The following is a 17174-nucleotide window of genomic DNA, read 5'->3' on the forward strand; positions in this document are numbered from 1 at the left end:
AGTTATTTTTGCTAAAAGCCAATTGCAGAAGACTTGGTGGAGGTAGGTGAAATTTTAGATCTTATTGGGAACATCTTTAAAGGTACTGAAGTTCTAAAACAATCTTTTCTTATACCGTCCATTTTATATACTGTGGTCAAGATTCCATTTAATCTCTATGTGAATGAATGACTTGTGGGGTCTTGAAGTTGGGAAAAAGATTAAGCACCTCTGGGAGTGAGGCTAGAGCTATTTGACAAATCATGAATTATTGTTAGGAATTAAACATATCCTCAGACTAAATGGGGTGGAACCGAAAAGAGAAAAGCTGAAAAAATGCAGGTTCCAAGGAAATCTTGTCTACACAGGCACAATTATATCTCAGACTTGAAGTCCTAGAAACATCTTAAACTCACCATGTCTAGAAATGAACTCATTATATTTCCCCCTGAAAAACTCCCCCCCCCCCCCCCCCTATCTTTCTGATCACTGTCAAGGGAACCATCATTCATTCTGCCTAATGGCTCAGGCTTGAAACCTGGGTATTATCCTCAACTCCTTTCCCTCTCTAACCTTCCCGTCTCCCAACCTTATATCCAATCTATTTTTAGGGTCTGTCGATTTTATTTTATCTTTATAACATCTCTTGAATATTTCCCCCTCCCCTCCTCTGGCACTGCCACCATCCTAGTGACAAAATATTATAAGTCTTTGTAGCAGCTGGATTGAAACAGGGTAGAGGTAGTCTATTTCAAGGAGCTCCCCAGGGTGCAATCTCTGTAGTTACCACCAGATGGCACTACAACCCCCTAAATTACCTGCTGGAGTCTGAAGCTTGCCTGTCAAATTTCAATTTTCCATTTATTTTTATTAAACAACAACAACAACAAAAGACCCTTACCTTCCATTTTAGAATTTAAACTGTGCGTCGGTTCCAAGGCAGGAGAGCAGTAAGGGCTAGGCAATGGGAGTTAAGAGACTTGCCCAGGGTCACACAGCTAGGAAGTGTCTGGGGCACATTTGAACCCAGGACCTCCCATCTCTGAACCTGGCTCTCTCAATCCACTGGGCCACCCAGCTGCCCCCAGCTGCTTTCCTTCTGATATTCTCAAAATGTCTAGGTTCAAACTCGGCCGATTTAGGCTATAGAATATGAGCATTTCCAACAATAACCCAAAACTTGTGATCCTCTTGGCTGGTGCCTTCCTTCCCATTAAGATTCTAGCCTTTCCAACTCTGTGTGGCCTATGACAATGACCTGTTCCCATGTAGATTCAATGTATATGACTAAAGCAAAAGCACAGGAATAACATGGGCTTTAAAGCCCCCCAATCCTGGCCAGCCTGCTCCTCCACCACCTCCTGTGTGCCCACACGCTCACACAAATTGGGTGTGTGTAGGGGGGGGGTGGGGTTGTCTCTCAGGCATTTTCATGCTGAGGGGTTAAAGAGGAGGCATAATGTTCAGCTTACTCCGATCTGATTATGCCCTCTGGCAGTGGCTCTGACCCCTGCTGGGGGTACATTTCACTTCCTGGCTGATTGCCGGGTGAAAGTGCTCTTCTGATGGTTAATCAGTCCTGAGTGAATGGAGTTTCTGTGATCAGGAGCAGTCAGTACTTAGTGTGGCTGCTAGGCCTGAAAGGGGGTGAGGAGAGGGATCCCTAAATACTCGGAGCCAGGACACATTTCGTGAGTTTGTGATAGTGAGTTCACTGTCTATGCTGTATCTCTCTGGCACATTTCCCATAAAGCAAGTGACTCTCCTTTCTTAAAAAAATAAAATAAAATAAATTCTACTGCAGCGTGACACAGACTAGCTTTCAACAGCTCCCCTTAGGTTAAAATGTTCCCAAGCAATTAAACTCTAAACTCCCGTCCCTGCCATTCTTATTCTTTTCTAGCACCTAAAAAATATAGGAAATTGCAACAAACTAGAACATAGTAGATACTTAATAAAACAATATTGAGTGATTTCAAACAGGTTGCACTTAAATTTTTTTCTGTTACAAGTGAGAATTCAGTTTGTGGAGGGGTTGTATTGATAAGAAAAGACATAAATAAAAATAATTAATGGGAGGAAAGTTCAATGCTGAGCTCTTCTCTATATATCCATCAAAAGTTTCCATTTTGCTAACTATAGAAAAATACCACTTGGAACTCTCTCTCTCTCTCTCTCTCTCTCTCCCTCTCTCTCTCTCTCTCTCTCTCTCTTTCCACCCCCTCTCTCTCAGTCTCTCTTTCTCTCTCTCTCTCTCTCTCTCTCTCTCTCTCTCTCTCTCTCTCTCTCTCTCTCTCAGTTGGGTCTCTAAGGTAGCTAGGCATAATGGATAGAACAGAAAAATACCAACTGTAATTTTATGTCTCTGTCTCTCTCTTTCCCTCAATTGGGTCTCTAAGGTAGCTAGGTGACAAAATGGATAGAACAGAAAAATATCACTTGGAACTCTCTGTCTCTGTCTCTGACCTGGGTTTCTAGGCCAGCTAGGGGCTTAATGGATAGAGCAGAACAAGAGTCAGGAGGACCTCTTTCAAATCTGATCTAGGATTCTTTCTAGCTATGTGACCCTGAACAAGTCACTTAACCCTGCTTGCTAGCCCTTGCTGTTCTTCTGCCTTAGAATGGATACTAAGACAGAAATTAAGGTAACAACAACAACAACAAAAAGCAACAGTGTATGTAAAGGCGACAAAACCCAGATCAGACACAAAGAACATTGGCACAATGGATAGAGTATCAGACCTGGATTTGGGAAGATCCAAGTTCAAATTCAGCTTCAGACCCTTACTAGCTATATGGCTCTGAGCAAGTCATTGAACTTCTTAGCTTTCCTAGTCTGTAAAAATGGGTATAATTACCTCCAAAGGTTGCTGTGAGGACCAAATGAGTGCTTTGCAAACTTTAGAGCGCCATATAAATATTAGCTATTGTTAAGAGCACATCCTTCCTCTTATTTATCTTTAAATAAGCTCTTAATTTCTGTCTTACTGGCAATTCTAAGGCAGAAGAGCAGCGAGGGCTAGGCTAGTGACTTGCCCAACAAAGAAATGTCTTCCCCCAGTTTCTCCAGGCCTGGCATGTCTAACCAACAAGCCACCTAGCTGGCTCCACATGCTTTCTTTCTGCTACGAACTGCTTACCTACAGAAGTGGAAAGAAGCCCGTTAACATACAGTCGAATTGCCTTCCATGATCTGACAAAGAGCAGATCTGCCTTACACTTCTTCAGTGACGTCTGTCTGGTTTAGTTCAGCTACTGCTTTGTTCTCCAGCACTCACATCCATATGGACAGCTAGTGGATCCCCAGGACTGATTTTCATAGCCTGGGACTAGTCTCATCTCTACTTCCCCGATTTGAACTGGATCAGCTCTGAGGAGCCCAAGGGGGGGGGATGAGAAGTGGGGGGTTGATATCTGGTATCCAGGCAGCTCTAGTTGCCATAGTAACAGTTCATTACCCAGAGTCCACCTGAGCCGCTAGGTCATCCTGGACCCCAGATGATGGCCCTTCCCCATTAGTCTTGCCTGCCTTTTCTCAAAACTTGAAACCTTTTCTTGCTCTGATTGAGTTAGGCATTTGATGTCCTTTCTGATCTCGTAGAGTGACCAAACTGGAGTGCCAGCAGATTCTGAGTCCGATGGTCTTCTGGGTCTGCAGAGTTCCAAAGGCAGGCACCGGGAAGATTTTGAGCAATGCATGAATATTTCTCTGTATTAGGCACCCGCCACTCCTGTATTATTTCTATGAAATGTTCCAGACAGGCTCTAAAATAGATCTTTACAGCGAAGTGGACAGCGTCGTTGTTCAGTCGTATCCCACTCTTCGTGACCACATTTGGGGTTTTCTTAGCAAAGATACTGGAGTGTGGGGGCAGTTGGGGGGCTCAGTAGATGGAGAGTCAGGCCTAGAGACAGGAGACCTTAGACACTTCCTGGCTGTGTAGCCCTGGGTGAGTCACTTAACCTCCAGGGCCTAGACTTTAACTACTCTTCTGCTGTCTTCTACCAATTTATAGTATTCATTCCAAGACAGAAGGTAAGAATTAAAAAAAAGTACTGCAGCAGTGTAGCAGTCCTCACCAATGTATGGACAAGGGGAATAATTAAATGTAAAGATTGTCTTAGGAGAGAGCATGCTCAGTCCTGCGCATGGCAAGTAAAGCATTTGACCCTTGATCCCAGCATCTGCCAGGTTTAGGCCGGAACTCAGGTTTCTTTGTGCTCACCTGGTTGTGCTCACCGAGCCCCTTGTGTGTCGTAATTTACAATTGACCCAATGGCAATCCACTATGTATTCATCCATAAGTATTGTGCACATTTGCATCTCAATAAGAATAAGTAGGAGGGTGCACAGAAAGCCAGCCCCTTCCCTCTTCACCTCCTACCTGTCTCTGTCTTTCCTGGAGCTTAGCCTCTGGCCAAGCTCATCTTTAACTCCCCCCCCCTCTCTCTCTAAAGACCTTTCCTTGTTATCCTCCTAAGCTCAAGCCCCAGTGGTCTGGGTTTGGAGTATTTACTCTAAAGGACCAGGTTTTCCTCTCAGCTAATCTCTATACTCCTGGTAACCCGGTGTTGTTAATTTAAAGCCACTTAATGGTCTCATGTCCTCCTGAGAGTTATGTAGCTGGGCTTGTTCTGTGGAGCTCAATTGTTAATTATTACGTGTGTGTCTGCCTGCTTCTTATCCATCTCCTTGGCTTCAGTCCTTTCCCCAAGGTCAACCTTCTATCTTTCCTTTCCTGGGAGGGCTGCGGGCCAGCCCCCCACTATAAGCAGTTTGCCAAATTTCCTTCTGCAGCAATTTTATAGATGAGGAAACTGAGGTAAACAGGGTTAAGAGACTTGCCCACAGTTGTATAACTAGAAAATGTCTGAGGCTGAATTTGAACTCTTGTTCTTGATTCCAGGACTCCCATTCTATTGATTTTGCCAGGCAACTGCACTAAGTGGATAGTGACCCCTGAGAATGTAAGTCTATGGTTCACTTTACTTTTCTCCTAAAAGTTCCTCAATTCATCTACAAACACTGGAGCTAATAATATTAAATAAAGGAAAGATTTTATTTACCCAGCAAAAATTCAGGGCAGGCTTATAATTAAGCCTATTGACTCTCAAGAAAACTCTCCCACCTTCCCCATTTGGGGAAAAAAAATTGGAAACAATAGAGTTGTACTTTGGTCTTCTGGCCTAAACAGGTTACCTCACTTCCAGTAAACATTTATGAGTTCAGCTCGTTCCTTGGTACATGAAGTTCCATGTTCCCTGTTGATCTCTCTAGCACCAACAAAGGCAAAAGTCCTTGGTCGATCCTCCCCTAGGCTTGCACTGCCAAGCTTCAGTCTTGAATTACTCTATTTGCTGCCTTTTCCTAGTCACGTGTGTCTGAAAGAAGGTAGGAAAAATCTAAACCTGGGCCATAACAAATTTATTTTAAATGATCTCAATTGGGCCCTTCAGGCAACAAGGCCATCCAGTTATACCTTCCTGAGGAATTCACTGTCCCACTCTCTTTGGAGGCTTTTCTAATCCTTTCTATCTCTCCTTGACCCTCCCAAGGTCCCTCTTTCTCCCACCAACCTAGTTCCAGGCCCTCATCACCTCACACTTAGTCAATAGCTTACCAGCTGGTCTCCCTGCCTTAAGTCTCTTCTTACACCAATCTGTCCTCCACTCAGCTGTCAAATTGGTCTTTTTCTTTTTGGTATTCAATAATATTTTATTTTTCCCCAATTACATTAAAAACAATTTTTAACATTCATTTTTTAAAAATTTTGAGTTCCAAATTCAAATTGATCTTCTTAAAGTCTTAAGTTTGACATTCATTTTTTTTTTTAATTTTGAGTTCCATATTCAAATCAATCACAGAGGCTACCTCTCAACTCCAGGATGGATTAGAAAATCCTTTCTAGCATTGTCCTCATTTCAGAACCCATTTCTTACCCTTTCTGTTCCTTTCTCTTCTGGAAATGAACTTTGATCAAATGACTCTACCATTATTCCTGGATACAGCCCCACTCACTTCCCTAGACGTTGTCCAAGAAAAACATCAACACTGTACTGGTATTTAGGCACCAATCTGCTGGAAACAATTTTATTTAAGTTTAGTTTAATTCCAAATCATTTCTAACTTAGACAGATGTCCAAAATGGCAGTTTCCCTATTGAGGGAACTGTGGGAATTGAGTGAACCATACTATGCCTTTTGACTTGTCTCTCTGGGACAAGACAATTTTATGTAACATTTATGGGAATCTTGAACAAGGTCATAATATGTTAAAATACAATTTGGGGTTAACATTTCCAGAATAGTCACTACTTTGTTCCTCCCTGGACTATTTCCCTCAAGTATGGAAAAGGCTTTCCTCCTGAGATCATTATCTTACCTCAAATGCAAAAAAAAAAGAGGACACTACTTTTAGGTAGGTTAGGGTGACTATCACTTTTCCTGCGTGGGGAGTCAACACATGTGCACTCTTCTAAATTCTGGGAAGCAGAAAGACAGTCCTTGACTTCAAGGAGCTTACATTCTAATGGAGGTTCTAATACATAATCTATACATCCTAATACATAAAAGGGCAACTAGGTATGGAAGTGGATAGAGTGCTGATTCTGGAGCCTTCTTCACTTCAAATATAGACTCAGACAGGTATTAGCTATGTGATTTTGGGCAAGTCACTGAACCTGTTTGCTTCAGTTTCTTCAACTGTGAGATAAAGTGGAGAAGGAAATGGCAAACCACTCTAGGATCTTTACCAAGAACAAACCAAATGAGGTCACAGAGAGTCAGGCATGACAGAAAATGACCAACCAACAAAAATATACAGATGAGTGGAAAGGAAAACACACAATGGCAAGGCATACAAAGTCAAGAGATTTGGAGGTGCCACTAGAGAGAAATGAAGACATTTCTCCTTAAAATGGAGGCTCTGGACCCAGGGTACTCCAGTGGTACAGTTTTGAATTTCTGGTTACCTTCCTCAATCTAGTCACCTAATGAATAGCCTTTTTGTTCTCAGCCTATCACCCTTTTTTTCCCAAGGGGCTTTCCCCAGCAGTTTGGAAATGCTTCAGAGGAAGATATTATTTCTTAATATTTCTATAGAAACTAAAATATAACTTTCACATAGCTTTCCTAACTAAAGTGCCCTTCCTTGTTCACCATTCATATATGTGCTTTTTTCCTCTACATTAAAATGTAAGCTCTTTGAGGGTAACGACTGTCTTTGCTTTTATATTTGCACATTGCATATTGGACAGAGTGTTTGTCACATAGTAAGTAAGTGATTAATACAAGATTTTCCCTTCATTCATTCATTCATTCATGTGTCCTACATCTGAAGTTCTCCCTCCCTCTTATGTAGGGCCAGAGGGCCATCTGCCAGGGATCTGAGCATGGGTTTGCCGGAGTCATTGCTTCCTAAGGGCCAGAAGCTTTTAGCAATTAAGCCATGTTATTGGAAGGAAAAATGGTTGGTGATTTACGAATCACTCTGGAGGTGATTTTGGAATGGGCAGTGAAGAGGGAGCAATAATACTGGATTGTGATTCTATTCCTGATTGCCAGGTACCTTGGATAAATCAGTTTATTTCTCATGTTGATTTGAGGAGGATAAGGGTTGGACAAGATGATCTCTGAAGATTCTTCTAGTTTTGACAGTCAATTAGATAAGACAAAGTCTACCAATGTGTGGCTTCAAGACCCTCTCCTCCCACCATGTTTTCCTCATAGTCCATCAGAATTCCTTGTTGGACTAAACTACAGCTCAAGTTGTAAATACAACTTTTCCTTTCCCCCTTGCACCTCCGGCCAGGTCTATGAGTGCTAGACTCCAAGCTGTCTTCATCTGATGTTGTGTTACCCCCCCCAAAACTCCCTACTAATTTGACCTTCATAAGATCTCTCACTTTTTCCCTCTTCTCTACTCTGACACTGTCACCAATCTGACACTATCACCAATCTGGTATAAGCCCCCCTCCCCTTACATCTGAACTATTATAATAGCTTGCTAGTGGGTCTACCTGTCAAAAGTCTCTCTCTACTCCAATCCATCCACCACCCAGCAAAATGATCTTTCTAAAGCACAGGTCTGACCAGACAGACCCAACTCAAACTCCAGTAGCTCTGTCACCTCCAGGATCAAATATAAAATTTGGCATTCAAAAAAAATGGCAAATAAAAAATCTGGCATTCAAAGTGATGTGGGAGAAACACACTCAAGTGTGTAACAGTGTCTCACTCCAAGAATAGAAAACTCAAACTTCATTCAATCCAGAAGTGAGAAAAGAATTTTATTTGGAGAAGGGGTTTTTGGTGGTATAATAACTAGTGAAATAGTCTGGGGGCGAATTGGGTAGCCTTAGGGCTGATGGATAAACCCAGAAGCTAATAGAGTAGCCTCTTTGGAGTTGATAGAATGGAGTAGCAGCTTTGTTGTAGAGTGGGAAGCTTACACTATAGAGTGGCAGCTTCCACTGTGGAGTAGAAGCTTCCACATCCTGTGGATCAAGGTCTGGGAGCTTGTCATCTCCCTTTCCAAACTCAGGTAGAAGTATGTTTTGGGGTTTGTTGCCATAGGGAATAAGGAGCATGCTCAAGACTGGGGATTCTTCTGGAATGTCAGAGTCCCCAGTGTACAGGTTCCATGTTCCTCCATTGTCTACCTTGTCACTGAGGGAGAGGTCTTACTGCCCTTCTAGAATAAGAACATGGTGGGGGGTGGGGATGCAGTATATTGGAGGCCTCCATAGGTAATTAATTATTTCTAAGAACAATATAAGTAATTAATAAAACAGAAAAGGTACAAAGCTGATGCCCAGTACAGAATATTACGGATCATACAGAGAGTAGGTAATTGTTCTATCTACAATTCATGCTTGACTAATGCTGAAACTACAGGTTTTGCAGTTGATGTTTAACCAGTGCTAACTAGTGAGAAATGCAAGATTTCTGAGTATGAGGGTCCCATTCTTATTACTGCCCCTTACTGCCCAGGGTCAGCCCACATCAAAAGTTCTTCATTACTTGCCCCTTTCCATTCTTCTGACACCTTAGACACCCCTATGTATTCTGATTCAGTAAAGCTGGCCTCTGATGGTTCACACCCAAAGCAGTCTTCTCCATCCCAGATTTTCATTGGCTTCCCCCCTTTCCTGGGGTGCTCTGCCTCATCTGTGGCTTCCTTCTAAAATCCCACTTTCTACAGGAAGCCCCTTAAGTCTAGTGCCTTCCCTCTGGGATTATTTCCAAACCGAGTATCTATCTTCTTTGTCCATATTGTTTGCATGTTGTCTCCCCCATTAGACTGTAAGCTCTTTGAGGGCAAGGCCTGTCTTTTACCTTCCTTTATATCTCCGGTGTGGCACAGTACGTGGTACACAGTAGGAGCTTAATATAACACTTGTCTATTGATCGATTGATCATTATCACTGCTCTGCGGTGGGGGGAAGAGGGAGGAAGCCTCAACTTTCTCTAGTCTCTAGAGATGCGGAGGATCCAGGAAGGAGTAGGTAAATGGGTCACTAGAGGGAGCAAGACCAGTAATAAGTGGCTGGGCTTGAGTAGGAAGGTGACTGGAGCAAAAAGAAGGGCGGCTGTAGGCGTGGCTAGCTAAGAAGCCCTGCCTCCTGAAAGTCAGAGAGCGGACTGGGGGCGGGGCTATCTGGAATGTTTGGGAACCTGGCGCGAGGCGCGGCCAGTGCCCAGGTTTACTGTAGGTTCCGGCACTCCGCTGAGGACTCCAGAGATGGAGCTGGGGGGAGGAGCTATCTAAAACAGCAGGAGGCGTGGCGGGGGTGGGGCGGGGGAGGAGACTTCCGAGGTGTCCCTTTCTCTTCTCCCTTTTTCTGCTTGGCCTGGGGCGGGGCTTGTTGAAGTACCCCGGAGCCGGGAGAGGGTGGGATTTATTGCAGGCTCTGACACACAGCTGAGGCCGCTGGAGTTGGAGCTAGGGGCGTGGCTTTCGGGGCTATCTCTTTTTCTTCCCATTCCCGCCGCGGCCCGGGACGAGCTACCAATGGGGTTGGAGTGAGTTGGAAGGGCTCCACTTAGGGGGCGTGGCTTCCTGGGTTCGCTTTCCCCACTCCTGTGAGGCAGGGGGCGGGGTTTGCTAAGCTGTCCCTTTCTATACCCTCCTTCCTCCACGGGAGGGGGCGGATCTTTCGGTGAGACCCGGACGAGCCTATCGGTCGGCGACGAGTACGCTTTGAGATCCCGAGTGTGTGTGTGTCGCCATGTCTTTCTGCTCCTTTGGCGGAGAGGTTTTCCAGAACCACTTTGAGCCAGGTAACTGGCTTTGGGGTCCCGGGCCTCCTAGAAAAGAATAGAAGCCCCTCCACTCAGGAGGGGAGGCAGGCGAGAGGGAGAGTCCAATCAATCTGCATGGGGGGAGGACGAGGCGGGGCGGGCGGAACAGATGGGAGGGGGAGTCAGCCTTGGATTTGAAAGGACTGGACCCTGGCTTTCGAATCCCGCCCCAGACCCAAGTTCCGAAGGCCCTGGACAAGTCTCCTCAGTTTCCTTTTCTGTAAAACAGCGACTAATACCTCCCGGGTAGTGTAGGGGAAAGCTCTTTGCAAACCTGTAGGCCCTTTTATGGAAATTACTATTTCAGAGTGTGTGGAAGGAGTGTGTCTCTGACCTCTCTAAAGGAAGGGGATATCGCTTCTGAGATTTTTTTTCCCCCCATGGGAAAGGGCTTTTATTGAAACATAAAACGCAGACTGAAAAACCTTTAATAATTCAGAGGAAACGACTATCTTAAACATAAATAAGTTTATAAAATGTAATGTTTGCAACCAGAAATCAATTTTAAAACATTGAATTTCAGAACTATTTAGTAAAATATCTACTTTTTTTAAAGACACTAATTTTTCCTGGGAACAAAAATTTTTGACTGAACTTTTTCTGAAGTTGTTTTAATTCACTTGACAAAGGATCGAAGAATCACAGATTTCAAGTTGGAAGAAACTTCAGATATATGACCCCTCATTTTACCGAGGAGGTAAATATGCCCATGGTTACACAGTAAATTTTCAGAAACAATATCTAAATTTTCAGAAACAAGATTTGAATCCAGGTCTTCTTGACTACAACAAGTCCAGCAATCTGTCCATATTGTATGTACTCTTGGACAGCAACAATGGAGCATCTTCTCACTGACATCTTTAGAAAAAAAGAAAGTATAGTACATTTGACATGAATAATTTTATTTATTTATTTTTTTTAAACCCTTACCTTCCGTCTTGGAGTCAATACTGTGTATTGGCTCCAAGGCAGAAGAGTGGTAAGGGTAGGCAATGGGGGTCAAGTGACTTGCCCAGGGTCACACAGCTGGGAAGTGTCTGAGGTCAGATTTGAACCTAGGACCTCCCATCTCCAGGGCTAGCTCTCAATTCACTGAGCTACCCAGCTGCCCCCGACATGAATAATTTTAAAGCAATTTCACTGTGGCTTAGTGGTCATTTTGCTCCTTAAGTTTTTCTAAGTGGCTTTTAATTAGCATTCAGATATCTCCTATCTCCTATCCTCACCAGAAACAAGTTATGTGTGTAGGAAACCTGTGAGGACATAGTGAATATTGTGAATCCATTAGTGAGTGGGTTTGGGTTCTGAAAGATATTAAGGAAGTTGTTAAGGATTTTTCCTTTTGATGAAGGGACACTGAAGCTTCACATATTTTTTAAAAATACTTTTTGGGCAATGGGGGTTAAGTGACTTGCCCAAGGTCCTATGGCTGGAAAGTATCTGAGGCCACATTTGAACCTAAGAGCTTCCATCTCTAGACCTGGCTTTCAATTCACTGAGCCACCCAGCTGCCTCCTGAAGCTTCATTTCTGAAGGGGAACTTTGGAGAAAGTGTTAAAGGGCTCCAGGGGATATGTTATTGAGAAAGGCTGACACTTTGTAGGGTAAAATTGAGTCTTTTAACGAGGGGTCTGGGCAATGTTTTACTCTCCCCACTCCCCTCCACCCCATCCACTATAACCTTTGGGGTTTGTTCTTCTGATGTCATCCTAAGCACTGGCCTCATGAAAATTTTAAGAAAACATTCAGGGCAGCTGGAGTCTGACTTCTTTGCCCCTTGCTCCCTGCCTCTCCAGCCTTCCGTCTCACCCTCCAGCGCCACAGCACTCTCCCCCCATAAGTTCTTTGCCCCTTGGTGACGTGATGAAAATAAAATCTTAAGGCCCTTTGCCAAGTACAATCTGTCCTAATTTTACTGTTCTCCTCCCCTCCACTATTTATATAACTAGTTGTGTTTCTCTTTCATGAAAAAGGACTTCTGGAAGCTCGAATGAGCTGTACCTTCTGATTCATTTTTTCCCCTTCATTTTCTTTTACCTAGTTTTATAAATTTGGACTTGAAAGGAATGGAAGACCATAGAATCATAAACTTCAAATGGGAAAGAACCTTAAAGGCTGTCAAACCCAATGTCTTTTTATGAATGAGGAAACTAGGTCTCTGTGGATAGGGGACTTGACCAGGTCATAAGTAGCAAATTTGGTTTTAGAACCCAGGTCCATTTTCATTTTTATTTTATGTTGGATTATGTCTTGTTTTCTTATTCATAGGTGTCAACATTTAGCAGGAGTCCTTTTATAAAGGAATCTTATGAAGCCTATTCTTGTATAAATTCAATTTTACATCATCTTTTTATTAGATTATCCTTCTTGCATGATGGATTTCTGGATACTAAGTGGTTATCCCTTCTGGGATGTTCAGGATTTCTTTGTTTTTAATCCTCAGTATATTGATGGGCAGGTAGGAAGCTCACCCAGTTCACTTGAATTCAGCAGGCCTGACAGATTCAAGACTTGGCTTCAGCCAGCCAAGGTTCAGAAGAAGGCAACTGAATATTCTTGCCTCTCCTTCCCTATGTGGGATTTAATCATATAATCAACAGACTCTCAAAATGTTTGGGTCTTAGAAGTTATTTAGTCCAATTTCTTCATTTTACAGATGAGGAAATTAAAGCTCAGAGAAGGGAAATTATTTCGCCAAGGCTGTGGTTTCCTTGTGTATTTAAAGACCAAGCATTATTAAACTGTGATAAGTTCATTTTGGACAGATGCTTCTGGGAACACCTGAACATATGGGGTTTAGTTCTCAGAACTCTGTTTTTTCATGAGTGGTTGTCAGAAGGCTAGACTTAGAAGTCAGAAAGACCCATGTTGAAATTTAGCCATTAATACTTTTGGTCAAGTCACTTGACTTTCTGAAAATCTGAATTTTCTAAAATGTGTATGATAATATCTGTAGTATCTATCTCACAGGATTTTATTTTTTGGTCTGGATTTGTTATTTCATGAGGGAACTGGAGAGGATTGATCCTTAAATAGCCACTGTTAAGCACAAAGTATTATGCTAGGTGAAAGATTGCTTCCTCTCCCTTGCCCCACAAAGGGATATGGTTATTATTATAATCTGTCCTATATATATATATATATATATATATATATATATATATATATTTGTGTTAAATATTCAGTGCTATACAATAACCAGAGCCTAGGATAGGCTATATTAATACAATATTTACATAATGCTTTAAGACTTAAAACCTTTTTTTATAACCCTGGATATTTTTGCCTCTCCTTCCCTTTGTGGGATTTAATCATATAATCAGAGACTCGAAGAATGTTTGGGGCTTAGAAGTTATGTAAAATAGGTAGTATAAGCCTCCATTTTGCCGATTATGAAATGGAGCCTCAGAGAGGTTAAGGATTTGCTCAGGCTCACACAGATATTTAGTATGAGAGCTGTACCTCAATAAGCTTTAAGGACCTCCTACTCTGTGCTTGGTACTGGGGGTACAAAGACAAAACCAAAGTCCCTATCCTCAGGGTGCTCACTTTTTTTTTTTAATAAAAAGTGAATCTCAGGGTAGTTAGGTGGCTCAGTAGATAGAGAACCTAGCCTGGAGAGAGGAGGTCCTGGGTTCATATTGAGCCACAGACACTTCTGCGACAGTCTCTGCACCAAGTCACTTAACACCGGCTGCTTAGCCCTTACTACTCTTCTGCTTTGGACCCAATACTTAGTATTGATTCCAAGACAAAAAGTAAAGGTTTTAAAAAATGGTGAGTCTTATGTTTCTATATTACTTTATTTTCTGCTTATATTTCTTCACTCTCCAGCCAGCCATCTCTTGTAACAAGGAATTTTAAAAGCACTTCAGCAAAACTCACCAACACTTCAACTAGTCTGACAGGACGACAGTGTTTCACATCTGGGTAGGCCCCTCACCCCTATAACGGGAGGGAGGCACATTTTCTCATCTCTTTTGGGGGGCTGGGAAGTTTCCATTTTACTGTCGGGAAATGACACTTGTAAACATATAAGCAAGCAAAAGTCATTTCCATGAGGAGGGTGTAGTTGTGTGATAATGATTGACTTTGATCCAGCACTGAAAATATGCTTATGTAGCAATGAGGTGAATATTACAAAATGCTCTGAGAGGTCAAAAGAATGATTCTTGCTTCTGACCAAGGGGGTCAGGAAAGGTGTGGGGAAAAAATTTTACAACAAAATTTTTTGATGGTCTAATTTCAAATATACAAAGAACCAAGTCAAATCTAATAGAAATCAAATCATTCCCCCCCTGACAAATGGACAAAGGATATGAATAGGTAGTTTTCAGATGAAATAAAAATTATCAATAATCATGAAAAAATGTTCTAAATTCCTCCTGATTAGAGAAATGCAAATGAAAACAAGGGTTTGACTGTGAGGTACCACCTCACACCTAGCACATTGGCCAATATGACAGTAAAGGAAAATAATAAATGCTGGAGGGGATGTGGCAAAGTTGAGACACTAATGCATTGCTGGTGGTGTGAATTGATCCAACCAGTCTGGAAGGCAAATTGGAATAATGCCCAAAGGGCTTTAGAAGAATGCATGTGTTTTGATCCAGCTATACCATTACTGGGTTGGTATCCCAGAGGTTTAAAAAACAACAAACAGGAAAGGTTCTATTTGTACAAAAATATTTACAGGTGCCCTTTTTGTGATGTCAAAAAATTGGAAAATGAGGGGATGTGCCTTGATTGGGGAATGACTGAACAAATTGTGGTATATGATGGTGATGGAATACTATTGGGCTGTAAGGAATGATGAAGCATGTGTAGGAATTCAAAAAGCAAAAAATGGAATAAGGGTTTGAGGAAAGATGCAAAGATGGAAATGCCCAGGGGGCAATTGTTCCAGGGGAAGGGCACACAGTCTGGTTTGGACATCTTAAACTCAACAAGTCTAAGACTGAATTCATTATCTTTCCCTCCAGATCCTCCCCTCTGCCTGGGTAACAATAGGTAGTTAGTCCACTCTCAGATGCAATTGAAGTCCCAAAGGTTCACCTCCTTGTAATGTCATCACGTTAATTAGGGAACTCACTGACCAGCCACATTCTTGTGATGCTACTCTTACTTGCTTATGAACCGTGCTACAGTCCAAATCAGGCTAAGAGAGGGATAATTCATGCTCCTGTGCACTGGCATGCTGATGGCTTTGCCATCTGGAGCTCAAAGCAAACAGTTAAAGAAGCTGAATGGAATAAGTTAGGAGGAATGATCCTGGAGCCCACCCCTGATAAGTGTGCTGCTTCCCTCCTTTGGGGGATCCATCTAGTATACCTGCCACCCAGCTGGATTGGATTTGAATTACCAGGTGTCCAATAGATCCCTTCGAACTCTCTCTCTAGACTGGAGTTTTAAATATACTTAATCTAGCATTAATATGTCTATAAATGTCTAGAATTTAATTTGGTAATAAAAAAAGATGGTTTTACATTGTATTTTATGTTACTCATTTTTATATGTGGAATGTAGTCTTAAAAAAGGGAAAAAAACCAACCCTTGCCGTCTGTCTTAGAATCAGTAGTAAGTATTGGTTTCAAGGCAAAAGAGTAGTAAGGGTTAGGCAGTGGAGGTTAAGTGACTTGCCCAGGGTCACACAGTTAGAAAGTATCTAAGGCCAGACTTGAACCCAAGTCTGCCTAACTCCAGGCCTGGTGAATGTAGATTTTAAAAAATTATTATTTGTCTCTATCCTTTTCATTTGGCAATCAACTTATGTTCATCTTTCTTTCATTTCTAATTGCCTTCTCTGGTGTCCTTTTAAACACTCTCATGTCTAGTAAGCACAAGTTGAGACTATGGCAAATTTCTCTGTTTTAGAGGGAATCAGCCTGGCATAGTGAAGAAGTGTTGAGTCTTTGCTTGGACACTAGCTGTGTGTGATTTCAGACAAACCCCTTAATTTCCTGGGAGTCAGGTTCTTCATGTGTCAAATTGGGATAAGAATGACTGTTGTGCCTCCTTTAAAAGGTTGTTGTGAAGAATAAATCAGGTCATAAACCACTGTCTACCTAATTCAGTGAGCTACTATTATTGGAAATTAGGAACGTGGCTTGGGGGGAGGGGGGACAGCTAAGTAGTACAGTGGATAGAATGCCAGGCCTAGAGTTGGGAGGTCCTGGGTTCAAATCTGATACTTCCTAGCTGTGTGACCCTGGGCAAGTCACTTAACCCCATTTGACTAGCCCTTGCCTTTTTTTTTTAACTAGGACAGAAGGTAAGGGCATAAAAAATGACTTGGCTGGATGTCTGTTGATTTTAATTGTCTATGCCAATGCCTCCTGGAAAGGGGAGAGGATACAGAAAATTGGAAATTATTGAAAAGTACTTTAGAAATTGAAAGGTAAAAGCTGTAACATGGAGAGTCAAAACAAGATAGATGAAACCTGGATGGTTTGAAGTTCTCTGATTAGAAGCTTCTGTAGCCAAGTTGAATTGTTTTCCTTCTCCAGTGGATGGCACACCAAACCACAGATTAGGAATTTTAAATTAGGAGACTGGCTCTGTGAAACCGAACATAGACTATTTTCTCCTGATGCTGTACTTCACAGTGCAGGAGCAGAGTAATTCGAATAGTGACAAAGTCAAAAAGGGCTGTATGAAACCTTCTGTTCTGTCTAGTGTCCATGCATGTTAAAATTTCGTAATGAAAAACTGGAAATTACCAATACCCAACTCCTGGTCTTTAAAAAACATTTTTTAAAGACACTTCTCTTGTGTCTTAGAATGAATACTAAGTATTGGTTCCAAGAGTGGTAAGGGCTAAGCAGTTGGGGTTAAGTGACTTGCCCAAGATCACACAGCTAGTACATGTCTGAGGCCAGATTTAAAATCTGGAT

At 42.2% G+C, this 17174-nt stretch overlaps 1 protein-coding gene across 1 annotated transcript in view; it reads left to right on the forward strand.

Moving 5' to 3' along the window:
- The first annotated feature begins 9885 nt into the window (after positions 1-9885).
- The window catches only part of MSRB1 (methionine sulfoxide reductase B1), a 16572-nt gene continuing 9283 nt past the window's right edge, over positions 9886-17174 (forward strand). The window contains exon 1 of the mRNA XM_007499370.3: positions 9886-10260. Within this exon, the coding sequence (XP_007499432.2) occupies positions 10209-10260 (52 nt within the window). The 5' untranslated portion in view covers positions 9886-10208. The remainder of the gene's footprint in view (positions 10261-17174) is intronic.

The sequence above is a fragment of the Monodelphis domestica genome, chromosome 7, assembly GCF_027887165.1.
Source record: "Monodelphis domestica isolate mMonDom1 chromosome 7, mMonDom1.pri, whole genome shotgun sequence".
Lineage (NCBI taxonomy): Eukaryota > Metazoa > Chordata > Mammalia > Didelphimorphia > Didelphidae > Monodelphis > Monodelphis domestica.